This window comes from Gossypium hirsutum, chromosome D12, assembly GCF_007990345.1.
Source record: "Gossypium hirsutum isolate 1008001.06 chromosome D12, Gossypium_hirsutum_v2.1, whole genome shotgun sequence".
Taxonomy (NCBI): Eukaryota; Viridiplantae; Streptophyta; class Magnoliopsida; order Malvales; family Malvaceae; genus Gossypium; species Gossypium hirsutum.
This window is the reverse complement of record NC_053448.1, coordinates 717146-730146: the sequence shown is the minus strand read 5'-3', so window position 1 is coordinate 730146 and position 13001 is coordinate 717146. Positions and strand designations below refer to the sequence as shown.

The 13001-nt window shown below is 32.8% G+C and overlaps 3 protein-coding genes across 4 annotated transcripts; 2 read left to right on the top strand and 1 right to left on the bottom strand.

Annotated features, from left to right (window-relative positions):
* The first annotated feature begins 243 nt into the window (after nt 1–243).
* Nucleotides 244–664, top strand: LOC107936876 (uncharacterized). The gene has a single exon (XM_016869653.2). The coding sequence runs from the start codon at nt 332–334 to the stop codon at nt 467–469; it is 138 nt and encodes a 45-aa protein (XP_016725142.1). The 5' UTR covers nt 244–331; the 3' UTR covers nt 470–664.
* An 838-nt stretch (nt 665–1502) lies between these two features.
* On the bottom strand, nt 1503–5885 carry LOC107936892 (nuclear mitotic apparatus protein 1). Of its 2 annotated transcripts, none has more exons than XM_016869670.2 (9): nt 5785–5885; nt 5123–5187; nt 4825–4987; nt 3829–4622; nt 3423–3596; nt 3197–3313; nt 2607–2786; nt 2450–2496; nt 1503–2137 (listed from the first exon to the last, which is right to left on the bottom strand). In XM_016869670.2, the coding sequence occupies exons 2-9, from the start codon at nt 5168–5170 to the stop codon at nt 1816–1818; spliced, it is 1845 nt and encodes a 614-aa protein (XP_016725159.1). In that variant the 5' UTR covers nt 5171–5187; nt 5785–5885; the 3' UTR covers nt 1503–1815. The 2 variants fall into 2 exon arrangements, with proteins under 2 accessions (XP_016725159.1, XP_016725160.1); XM_016869671.2 differs by having other exon boundaries at nt 3423–3581; nt 5785–5872.
* A 6046-nt stretch (nt 5886–11931) lies between these two features.
* Nucleotides 11932–12670, top strand: LOC107936869 (uncharacterized). Its single transcript, XM_016869645.2, has one exon. It carries the CDS (start codon nt 12113–12115, stop codon nt 12545–12547), a length of 435 nt encoding a protein of 144 aa, XP_016725134.2. The 5' UTR covers nt 11932–12112; the 3' UTR covers nt 12548–12670.
* The last annotated feature ends 331 nt before the right edge of the window (nt 12671–13001 follow it).

Here is a 13001-nt window from a genome sequence, read left to right as displayed (position 1 = left end):
GAGACACAGATAAAGATGAGATGACCCTTCTTCCTTCAGACAAGAAGCTGATAGGGCAATGGCAAGTCATTATCAAAGATTAGTTTGGCAAACAGACAAAGCTTAAATCAGCTCTGCTTTGGCTTTGTCTTCTTTTACTCAAAAACCAGTGGGTGCCAACGTCAATGACACAACCAAAAGGGACCAACATTTGTCATCCACCACATAATCGATTAAAATATTCTCACCGTGTATCTTCCTATAAAAACTTGAACCTACCTACAATTATTACCAAACAAGGAAGTTTTCAAGTTTTTTTTTTCTTTTTTTTTTCAGTTCTGGTTGTGAAAATATGGGAGGAAGCTCAATTTCAATGAGGAATATGAAGGTACGGACATGGGAAAGGTGTTCGAAGCAAATAAGAGAGCAGAGGGGAAGGCTTTATATTATATGGAGATGTACTGTGTTACTCCTTTGTTGGCATGAATGAGAGAGTTAATGGATGATTATGATGTTTAGTTTAGAAACAGAGATCACCCTTCAAGTAGGAGGTGGGGATTCTTCTTCTTCTTCTTCTTCTCTTTATTTTTTAGGAGGTAGAAAAATTAGATTCAAGACAGGATTGTTAGGCTGATGAACATTGTCTAAACATGAATTTCAGAAGAACAAAGCTGATAATTTAACATGTTGGGTTCCATTTGTGTGTGTGTGTGTGTGTGTGTGTTGTAAAAGATTCCTTTTAATATGCCACTGCAAGAGCAGAGTAGCTCCAGAAGTTAATGCAAAATTGCTTTCACCAAAAACATTAAGGCCCCAAATTTTAATCGCAAACGAGGGTAACAACAACCTCTTTAGTCCCTCTTAATTTTGATATTGAGCAAATTAATCCTTTTAAAACAATAAGCAATTTAATACTTATCAAGATGAGTAATTAAATACGTCTAATCATAGGGTTTACTTTTTTCAGTCAATTTATCCTATTTTTGATTTGTATAATAACAAATTTAACCTTTAATGTTTACGAATTATGTCATTTTAGTCATGATTTTAAAAAATTCAATAAATTTAGCTCTCATTAGATATTAACAAATTTAGAATTGAGACAAAATTGATAGAATGTATAAAATGTTTAGGGCTAAATTTATTAACTTTTTTAAAATTAAAACCAAATCGACAGAATTAGTAAACATTAGAACTATTATACCAATAAAAAATAAGATAAATTGATAAGAGAAGTGAATACCACAATTAATTCACAATTTATTCTCTTTAGTTGCTAAATATTAAAAAAAAAAATCAATTTGCTCAGAGGTTCTTATGAAAAGAAAAAAAAGAGAGTTGGTTATCCACTTTATTAAATTTGGGTTGTGTTTTGGTTAAGGTAAAACCCAATCTAACAGGCTTTCAATACAGCCAGAAGCAACAGAGATTAAGTTGCATGATACATGCAAGCAACGCACTAACCCTAGTTCACTAGGGCTAAAGATTAGCAAGAATATTAAAAGAATTAACTAGCTTCATCATTCAATAAAGCGAGCATCTGCATGATCCATTCACTTATTCAATAATTAATGCTGTACAAAAGTTGTGCATTAGTATTTTGCACTAACATATAGTAGTATAAGGTTCAAAAGAAACTGCCTATAGGCTATATATATGCTAGAGGAAAATACCTAGTCACTCATATAGTACTGGATTGTAGTATTTAACAAATAGTTATTAAGACTGGTAACAGCCATTTATGAGCGAGGAAAGGATCCCTTTAATGTTCTATCAAAAGATTCATATAGCTTTCTGTCAACAAAAAAAAAAAAAGGTACTCATAGCTTCACTCTACTATATCTTGATTTCAGCATCATCAAAAAATTCCCACCCATCATCCAATAACTCCTTGTCATCACCTTTGTATTGTTCTTCGGATGATCTACTTTTTCGTGACTGCATATCAACAGATGGTGTTGGGCTTTTCTTCTCCAGGATTTTAGTCGCCTCTCCCTGCTCGGGACCAAGATCAGACGCCATGCTTTTCAGAGATGAGCTGGAAGAGGCCAGGATGCAGCTGGTTTGGCTTGAGGAAATGGATTTGCTCAATGGGATACGCTCATCGAACTTCTCTTTAAGCAATCTCACATCCTGGCAAATAACAGATATTTCTCCCCTGGAAAAAAGGATGATCAGTAAAATGTTACCACTCCTCCATTGCTATTCAGTTCCTCTTGCAAACATCAAATCAGAGCTAATATATTTAAAACAAGAAGATAGTTTGGAATATATCCACAAATGATAATATTATTCATGAATTGATCCATTCTATCACACGGAGTTGAATATCCTTGGTGCTGATCAATCCTAAATAATAAATGCATAACCATCATATATATGGTGATTCATCATAAATCAGACTTATAATATGAAAAAAAAATGTTTGATGCGAATTGATAAAAATAAATAGCCAGGCAATAAAACTTACTGTAATGAGTCAACAATCTGACCACAGTCCATAAGAAACTCACGTAGCTGCAGTTGAGCATAAACATAGAATATAGTAAGTCCAAATAAGTAATCTATTTCAAAATTTTGTTAAGACTAGCAAGTACTAATACAGGGTGCACAGAAATGAAAGCAACCTTGGAATTTTCTTCTGCCTCCTGCTGTAAGGTCTCTGACTCTTGGACCACTTTCAACATAATGGCTTCTTGCTCAGCAAGAGCATTAAGGGCAGATTCTTCTTTTTCCAGCTTTTCCTGCTCTGCAGCTTTCATCAACTCCTTTGCAGCAGCTTGTCGAGCTTCAAGGGTTTGATGCATCTGTGGATAAATGCATACAGGAAAAAATAATGAGTATAACAAAGTCTTTCATGGAAACATCATGTTCCTTGTTAAATACACCATAATTGATTAATTCAAAGGATGATCAAGTACAAATCTCTAGAAAACTTACTCAATGATGAATCTGTTTCAAGAAATGGCTGATTTATCTCAAAATAGATGAAGTCAACCAAAAATTGGTTTATTGCACAATATGTTTTTTGTAAAATTTTTCAACTTCTCCATATGCCCAACAGCATGGATAAACATATTGAACAACCAAGATCAAGATAATTTATCACATACAGATAACTAAACAGACAAATGAACCATACCAAAGCAAATTATATCAAGACAAGATTTTCTACTAATTATCTACTAGATGGCGAATTAATTTGTTCCTAAAATACCTCATCGAGAACGGAAAGAGATCTATCTCTTTCTTCTGACAAGCTGTGCAAGCGACTTTGAAGCTCTCTCACTTCAGTGGCTAGAATTGCCTTCTCCCCATATACTTCTCCAGCATGCTGCAAAAGAGATGCCAATGGCTGAGCTTTCATACTTTTTAAATAAAAATAGAACTACAATATGTTCTATGACTTAAAAAAGGGGGCTATTAACAAACAAGCGCACAACCATGTCATTTGCTTCCTTTGCATGTGGCAGCATCTGTTTAAGTTCCTCCACCTTGACGAGAATATCTGAACCACCCCTGGCACATTCCTCTTTTGCTTGTTCTGCAGCTTCCTCTTGAAGTTCAACTTCTCTCATCAAGTTCATGATTGACTGCATAGCCTGAAACAAAGTTTTCTACACCAAAACATGGTAAGGGTATGCCATCCCAAAATAGAACAAAGGAAATAATGACCTAACTTTTCACATTGAAAAGCTTCTTAAATAAGCAATAACATCAGAGTTAAGAACCTCATGCCACAGCTGAATGACACAGTAGACTATAGCATTGTCATCATTGTAAATAATCCATTCTCATACCCAATTAGCCTCCAAATTTTACAAGAGTAAAAGGTTTAGAGCAGAGTACCTTGTTATTTTTAGCATCTTCAATGACCTCTTCAAGTAGATCAATTCTGCATGTTTGACTAGACCTACTAACCACAGGATTGAAGGTATCATCCTCAATATTACCCAATGCACCGCTTTCTTGTTTCTCAGAATCACTAGAGTGACTACTTTCAGAATGAAGACCAGCTCTCAGGGCTTCTTGCATTTGTTCTTGAGAAGATGATGGAACCAGAGCAGCCACAGCATTTTCTTCCCCTACCAAGGTTGCATTTAATGAACTGTTTCTGCATAAAACTGCATGCAAGTCCACAGGCCCATCAAAAATTAAACAACCACTAGAGCTGCCACTAGTACCAGTATTCTCCAGAAGTGAGGTAGAATTATCAGCAGTATCTGATGAAGCATGAGGAGCCCTTACAAACCCATCTTCAATGTCTATGGGTCGGTCTTTACTCGATGAACCAGACTCCCTAATTTCATGATTCACATATAGAAGAGAACTCTTGATCCCTGAAGTATTCAAGATGACACCAGATCTATCTTTCCCACTTTCACCACTTCTTTCTGAGCTCCCCAACAAAATCAATTCATCAGTTTCAATACCAGCAGGCTCATTATTTTTGTTCTCATGAAATTTTGAAGTACTCGCTGCATTTGGTGGCTCAACAGAATCCAAATTGGTGGCAGCACCTGTAAGACCAATGTCTCTGGCAACTTTATTTGGTTTGAACAATGGTTCTGCAGAAGAGCATGCTGTTTTCCCCAACAACACATTATTCAGCCTTGATTGATTGCTTTCTTCCTCGTCGACAGCTGCAAGTTCAGCAAACAATGTATGCATGACATTAAACAGGTGAATAGATCAATGCATAAGCTCCAATATGCAAGGCAGTTACCGTCCAAACCACAATACAGAACATACAGAGATACAATTAATTATTCCACAAACTTGCAAAACTGCCAAAGCACAATGCAGAAAAAAACAAGTCTACAACTAAATCATAAAAAAAGCTACCTTCATTTGCTTGCACAGGAGGGCTCCGATTCCATGAGGAAGAACTACCAGCCACAGTTCGTTTAGATAGGTAAGGCAGAATCTCACACAGAACAATCTCCGCAGCAGCGTCCACATCCTTAGAGTTCTCGATAGCAACAGCTTTTAGAATTCGTGAATCAACCTGTGCAGTAGGTGTAAGAAAAAATACTTCCACTGCATGTTTGTTACATTTCTTTTTCCAAATCACTACGTTTTATGTTATACGCATACATAAATCAATTACAGCATGGGATTAAAAATGAGTAAAAAGAAATACCTGCGGGAAAATATCCATCAAGCATTTATAAACCTTTTTAAACCCCATAGTGGAAAGCTATTAACCTGCAAATAAAGTAACAAAAATTTACATGAAATCTGTAATCAAAGTAAAAAACGATGAAGGAAGTATTCATGATGAGAACCATAATTTTAATCACGTTAATCAAACGTAAAACTATAAAAGCTTAATTTTAACAACAGAATTGAGGAAAAAATTAAAAAATATATATATTACATGCAAAATGACCGATCAATTGATAGAATTTCTTCCAATTAGTAATGGAGAAAAACAAAGGAGGGAGATATGATTAATATAAAATAGTGTATCATAGAATATCAGAAGAACCGAAAGTAGAAACCCTAACGCCAAGTCTGGATATTAAAAAGACAACAAAAGCTAATTTTGTATTAAAGAAAAAAAAAGAACTTTCTTATTTGATTCTTTTTCGTTAAAAAATAGAATAACAATAACCAGAAAGGAACCCTAACATGAAACGAAGGAAAACGAGTTACGAAACAATGCTCTGTTTGGCTGAAGAGAAAAGAAAAAAAAAAGAGAGAATTTAACTGCTTGAAAAAAGGAAAAAGAAAATAATTTTACCCAGGAAAAGGAAAAAAATCAAGTAAAGAACCAAAAATAAAAAGGGAAAAAGAAGTGACCTTTTTTCAAGCGATAAACAGCGAGTGATCGGAGCAAAGAAATGGAGAGAAGATGAGAGAGTTTTGGAGAAGAAGAATGGATAGTATTTTGTAGTTGTTTTAATTTAATAAATTTTGGTTAGAGTATTTATAAAAAGAGTCAAATTCTTCTATTAGTCCTTGTATTTGAGTAAGTTGCAGATTTAGTCCCTATATTTTAATTTGATCAAATTTAGTCTCCTTATTTTTCATATTGCTCAATTTTAGTCCCTATACTTTTTTGAATTTTGAAAGTTTAGTCTACACTTAAATTTAGTGCATGTTGTTTAATTGGATCATTATTAGTTCTTATATTTTTCGAATTTTGAAATTTAAGTCTCGACACAAATGACAACAGTTAAATCTATTAACTAGCTTTTTCATGAGTAATATGTGAAAATAATAAATTGACATGGCATTACACGTGTGATAATATATTTTTCACTTCAAATTTTGGAATTAGAAAAATTAAAATAATGAATTTAACAACTACTATTTGATCAGGATTTTAATTTTAAAATTCGAAAAGCATAGGAACTAAAAATAACCAAATTACAAGAATAAAGTCCAATATTTTTTAAATCGGACCAGTGGTCGAACAATTTAGACAACTAATTCCATCCGTCTAGTTCAAATTAAATGATTTATTGAAAATTTCATAAAATAAAATAAAAATATAATTATAAATTTCAATTTAACTGACAATTCAATCAATTTTTTAGCTTAATTCAACCAATTTGTATTAGTCAAATGATTAGTCAATTTTTGCCTTCCTTTAGACTAATGTACTAATTAATTTCCGATCCGACTAATCAACAACTTTAACTAAATCCATAACTTAAACATAATATAGGGACTAATATCATTTTTTTTTAAATAACGTAACCAGCTCAGCGAATTAAAATAATAAATGTGCATGAGATAGAAGACATAATCTTTTTTATAAAATATTTGAAGTACAAGTTTAAGTTTATTAATAAATAGAATAATTTAAGGAAAATTAAACTTACTAAAGAAAATTAAACACATTTGAAAATTTTATTAGCCAGCTCGAAATTTTATCATAGTATTACTTAGGGACCATCAATAAAGGTCGTAGGTCTTGTTCAATGACCTTCACCCACTCAATATTTTAAAATAACATGTAAAGTTCTTTTTATCTCATATTTCAAAAATGATCATATAATAGTCCTAGTGGCATTCTTATCTAATCTATATGACATGCTTCCAATGTATACATGGCATGAGATGACAATTTTATAATATTCACAAGAATCAACTAATCATAAAACAAACAATTTTAATTATTCATAATTTTTCTTTTGAAGGAAAAACTGAAGAAGTGAATGTAAACCGTGCACCAGGTAGATTCCTAGGAAATGGAGGTGAGTCAAATTTGACCACTTAAAAATCAAGCCTTTTTTAGCTAGAGCCTGTCCTAGACATGCACTTCTCATTACCACACTTCTTATTTTTTAATCAATCAACTGAGGATCATCTCATATATATATCATAATTATAACATTGCATAAAATACATGTTATAAAAAATTATAAAATATATATAAAGAGATAGGCAATTAAAATAAAATAATCAGTCAAGGTTTTCATGGTTCTATTTATAGAAAATAAATGAAAAATAAAATAAAATTACATAGTTTTTTGCCACAAGGCATTCCTTGGGTTTTTAACCGCCATCGCTCCATCTTCTCCTCATCATAGACTTCTTTTGGAAAAATTACATTTAAATCTTATGTTCGTTTCCGGCTTATAAGAATTCTATAAATTAAAAAAAACAGTCCAACGCGAAAATCATAGTTCACGGTCTATTTCCTAAGAACCACAATATTGGGAAAAAAACAATTATATGACAAATATATAATATCACATTTATTCTCATATATAACTCAAAACATGCATAAGATCTAAATATTGTCAATTTTTATGTACTTAAATCATTCAAAAAGAAGAGAAAATTATTTTGATTATCTGTTTATACTTATAAATAGAGTACAACTTGACTCTAATACCAATTGTTGAAAAATCAAGTTTGAAAAACGTAGGAAAAAATAAATTTAGAAAAAAATTAGAGTTTTAAAAAAAATTCTAAAATAAGAATTTGGTTGTGATAACTAAAGTAATAAACACTTAATCAAAATTGTACATTTTTTATTCGTTTAGGATGAATGCTTCGACCGAGTAGTCTTCTCCGGTATCCTCAAACTCACGTTTGTCGAATGTGAGCTCACTTTGAATCTGAAAATTATTCACAAAAATTGTCAATGGGGTAATTTTATAATTTCTCTAAACTTTTAGGCCAAATTGTAAATAAAAAAATATCTCTAGAAATTTTATGAAATAATTTCTTTAAAAATTTTTCTCTCTACAATTTTTTATTGAATTCAAGAGTGTGAAAAATAATGACCCAAGGCTATAGGGAGAGTTTAGAGAATTCAATTATTATTAAACTTAATCACTTTAATATTAAATTTAATCTAATATTGATAAATATTAGATTAAATTTAATATTAAGATAATCACTTTAATATTAAATTAATAAAATACTATTGAGATAAGTATTAAATTAAATTTAATATTAAATTTATTAAAATAATATTATTTTTGGAATAATTAATCTGAAATCAAATTCTTTGGTAGAGTCTCAGTAGGAATGTAATTCTTCCACTGCTCAACCACGGAAGAACCACCGTCGCCAACTATTTGTCGGCCATCTAAATGTCACCGTCGCAACCATCAACACTCCGAGTTAGTTCAGTTTCTACCAGTTCGGTTCGGACTAGTGACGACCAAATCAGTCCGATACAGCCACCAGTTGGACTGTTAGTCTGTTTCACATACCAGGCCCGGTTTGACCATTTTTTGGGTCTTGGTCTCAGTTTGGGCTCCTAGGCCCAATTTACGATCTCAGATCCAAATTTCAAGTTCAATTATTCATTGGGCCAATTGTCTAATTTGAAAATTAATTTCTAAAAATTTCATACTAATTTTAATTAATTTGATTAATTTAATTTTACTTCATCAAAATTAATTTTCCCAAAAATTACTTAGATTTTCCAAATTAAATTTTCAAGAAAATTTTTTAATCAAATTCTCTAGTTGAACAATTCTTATGACCGCCTAATTTAATTCCACATTGAATAAATCGACTAAATTAAATTATTTCCAAAGTCATAGAATTTTCTTCTAGTTCAAATGTAGTCTGATCGAGCTTTTATTGAGCTAGCGGGGGGACCAATCGAACATATACAATCAGGCTCTATTAATTGTAATTATGTCCAGAAGTATCATTCTGATAATTCACATCATGGAGTCAGTCCACAATGAGTACCTTGATTGCAAACTCCTTATTATATACTCTTTACGAAAGCAATTCATCCAACTGCTTTGTCCAATGACCTCGTCATGTGTGTGTTACCCTCATATGATATCCTTGGTTCATTTGAGTTAAATCTGTTCACTCAATACAATTTTATTTTATCTCATTGTTACAATTGTGTCTTCTTAATGATTAATATAATCACTGTCAACAAATGACTGTGATAAATTGCTCGTTTGAGAATAAGCAACCTGTGGTCACGTTCCATATTTATAATCCACGCAATGCCAATGAAAGGATGTAGTTAACTCTTTAATTGAGCTATGAATTACATTGATGCTAGTAAAGTCATGTCATACAAAGTCATGTACCCAACATACTGGCCATCAACTTGATCGTCTTTAGAGCATAAGCCTCCACTTATATCAAAACACATGAGTTACATACGCATGGTCAGTGACTAACTCAGGATTTAGATAAATCATACCATGAATGTCACAAGTGAATTAATTTACAAACGAATTCAGAATTAATTCATCTTGAGTCTAGTCCAATGCATCATTTTGCCAATGAATACATCTATGTCTCTACCCGTGGAGTCAACTACTCCGATAACCAAGACTAGCCATCTCCTTAATTGGAATTTTAGACGACATAATAATCCTTCTCAGTATTTGAATCAAATGCTCACTTTGATTCTTTTACGAGATTACGGACTCATTTAGTTTATCTATTGAAGTAAGTTGTCTTGCTCACAATGTAAACATTCTTACAATACCACTTATCATCAGCTTGAACTTAGACTATTAATGAGCTAATATTTGCTTGTCACAATTTCGCTATGCATGAAAGATAAAAATATTAAAGACATAACAATGAAAAGTAAAATTTATTTATTTCATATTACATGCTTACTACAATATGGACACATTTCCCAACAATTTACGAATTGAGCATAGTCAATAGTATATGTTATAATATGAAATGGTTATATATGTACATGATTTTGGTATTATGGTTTGATATGCAAATGAACTAACACAGTGATTGAGTGATTGAATTGTGCATGAAAGTATAAGGTTGCCAAAAAATCCCATGTTCATATTAATGTGTTTCAATTGCTAAATTGTTATAAATGTTAAGGTAAGTTAAGTAAATTTCATATATACTTACTAAGCGTTCGTTATGCTTACCGTTTCTTTTCGTTTTTCCTTGTAGATCATTAATTTACGAAACCTATCGATCGAATCAGCTTGAAGACCACACTATCCTACCATCTATTCGGTAGTCTTTTGATCGTTTTAGACTTGATGTTGTGGCATGTACATAGGTGCTATAAAAGTGTTAACTTTGAATTATTAGCTTGGTTTGAGTATGGCTAATATATGAATTATGAGATGTTAATGCTTACACATGTATTATGGTATGATTTGGTCATGTGTTAAGACCATATGGATAGTGTTTAAATGGCTCATTTGAACATGCAATGGTATGATTTGAGCATGAAAAATGGCATGGTTAATTGTTGTTTTGGAATGGCTTGAAAGCATGGAAGATTAGTTTGTGTTTTAATAAGGTGTTTGATGTGTTTTGATGCCAAATTAAGGCATGTTGAATTGGTTGATTATGGTAAAAATTAAATGATTATATGGTATGCCATTGGTTGGTTTTTTGCAGGAACAAAGGTGCAATTATGCACCAAATGAATTAATGGTATAGTTGGCTTGGATTAGGTGCCAAAACCAGAGTTCATGTTGGTACATCGTTCTAAAATTTTAAAAATGTTGCAATTTGGTCCTAATGCAATTTTGGGTTAACTTTAGAGCTTTCGTAGGCTCGTATAAGACCCGAAAAAGATTATATAATGAATTTATGATTTGTAATGGTTGTGTTTGGATGAATTATGTTTTTAATGTGATTGTTAATTGTCTGTAGTTGTTTCGGCAACAACTGTAACATTCTGTAGCTCAGATCCGACGATCAAGTCGAGTGAGGGGTGTTACACAGGTGACGGATGGTTTGCACCTGTCTAGATGGTTGTCTTCGGGAAGGGTAGCTTGTGGGTGGCTTCCCTATTTGTTGTTAGCTGACTTACTGTTTGGGTGTTGTTTTGACTTGCCATTTGTCCTCAAATGGCAATTTTGTAAGTTAATTTCTTGATACATTTTCTAATTTATCTTTAACGATCCTGAAGTCTTAACTAATAATACATTGGTCTAAACACAACCTTTAAATTTTTTTAATAATTTCAATGTCAACTAAATTAATAGTCGATAAGTTAAATGAGTTAAATTTAATCATGATGATTAATACTCGAATACACAATATCTAAAAATCTTCATTAATATTGATACCAATTAAATTTAAGTTTCATGATTAGTACATGAGTTACCAGCCATGATGTGTAGAGAAGCAAGCCATCTTTCTACTCTGTTGTCAACAATTCAATCAGCTTTCAATGTTCCAAAAAAGTGAAAACAAGACAAAACAAGACTAAAAGCAGATATGTTTTTTTTATTGTCTTTTTATAACATTGCATATGTGTTAGTGTGTGTATACTATATATATTACCAATTCAACTGGATTTAGCCATGGTAGCATGCGGTTGCAGTTTATTTTCAGAGTCACACTGTTTCCAAATTTCAGACTGGTAATTTTCTTGAAGGAATGGTTTTAGACATATATGTAATCAACAATTTGGCACCTAACAAGGTCTTCATGCTAAAAGAATGGGAAATAAATGAATGAATAAATTACAAACAACCGAGAAAACCTGAACTTTTCTCATAACATCAACAAACCATCACCTCATTCTCTTGGTCATCCCCTGTGTTTTTTTAATTGTCTCATACAAGAAGTTTATGGATGAACACAGTATAAATTGAAATGAACACCCATGGTAAGACATCAAAATCCCCTCCTTTTTAGGTCCTTTATCACCTCAACCCCTATATTTTGAGAGATAAGATCAATAATGGCAAAATTTGGGGTCCTTATATTGTTCATCTTCTCCATGTTCTACGTTGCAATGCCTAATAACCTGACCTTAATCCCAGAACAAATAACATTTCCACATCCACTTTGCAGGTCCCAAATCGCGCTGGTGAACTTTGCATGCGCGATGGTGCCTGTACTCCCGATGCCACATCCCCCTCCTCCGCCGGCAGATGGGAATGGGCATAGACACCGACACCGGCGTCGACACAGGCACAGGCATAGACATGGGAGTCATGAGACACCCGAACAGCGTTACTGTTGTGAATGGCTGAGGCAAATGGACACGTTGTGTGTGTGCGAGATACTGTATCACTTGCCGCCTTTCCTTTGGAAGCCTAATCATAAGTATACCGTCGTCGTCGACGATGAATGCAGCGTCACCTTCTTGTGTGAAGGTCGGCAACGGCTTTGATGCTGCGGCGCGGCGAACTCAGCTTTTGTTTTTTTTTTTCATCTGCTTTTTCAAGTTTGATGCAAAAAAAATATTTATATGTTGGTATGGAGTTATATTATATAGAAAGATTTTTATTCAGTATTTTATTTCTCATAACATCTTTAAAAAAATACAAATTAGTTGATTAATCTACACCTTTAAAATGAGTTTTGTTGGACAATATATGATGCTACAATAGAGGTGTTCATGGAGCTGCCCGGCCCGACGGCCCGTCCGAAATATGGGAGGGTTCGGGTAAAACTATAGGCCCGAAATATGGGTTTGGGCAAAAAAATGAGGCCCGTTTAAAAAACGGGCCGGGCCTCGGGCACGACTTTTTTGGCCCGAGCCCGGCCCGAATATATAATAAAAAATATTTTTTATATATTTTTTAAATTTTAAAATATTTTTAAAATACTTTTTTAAATTTTTT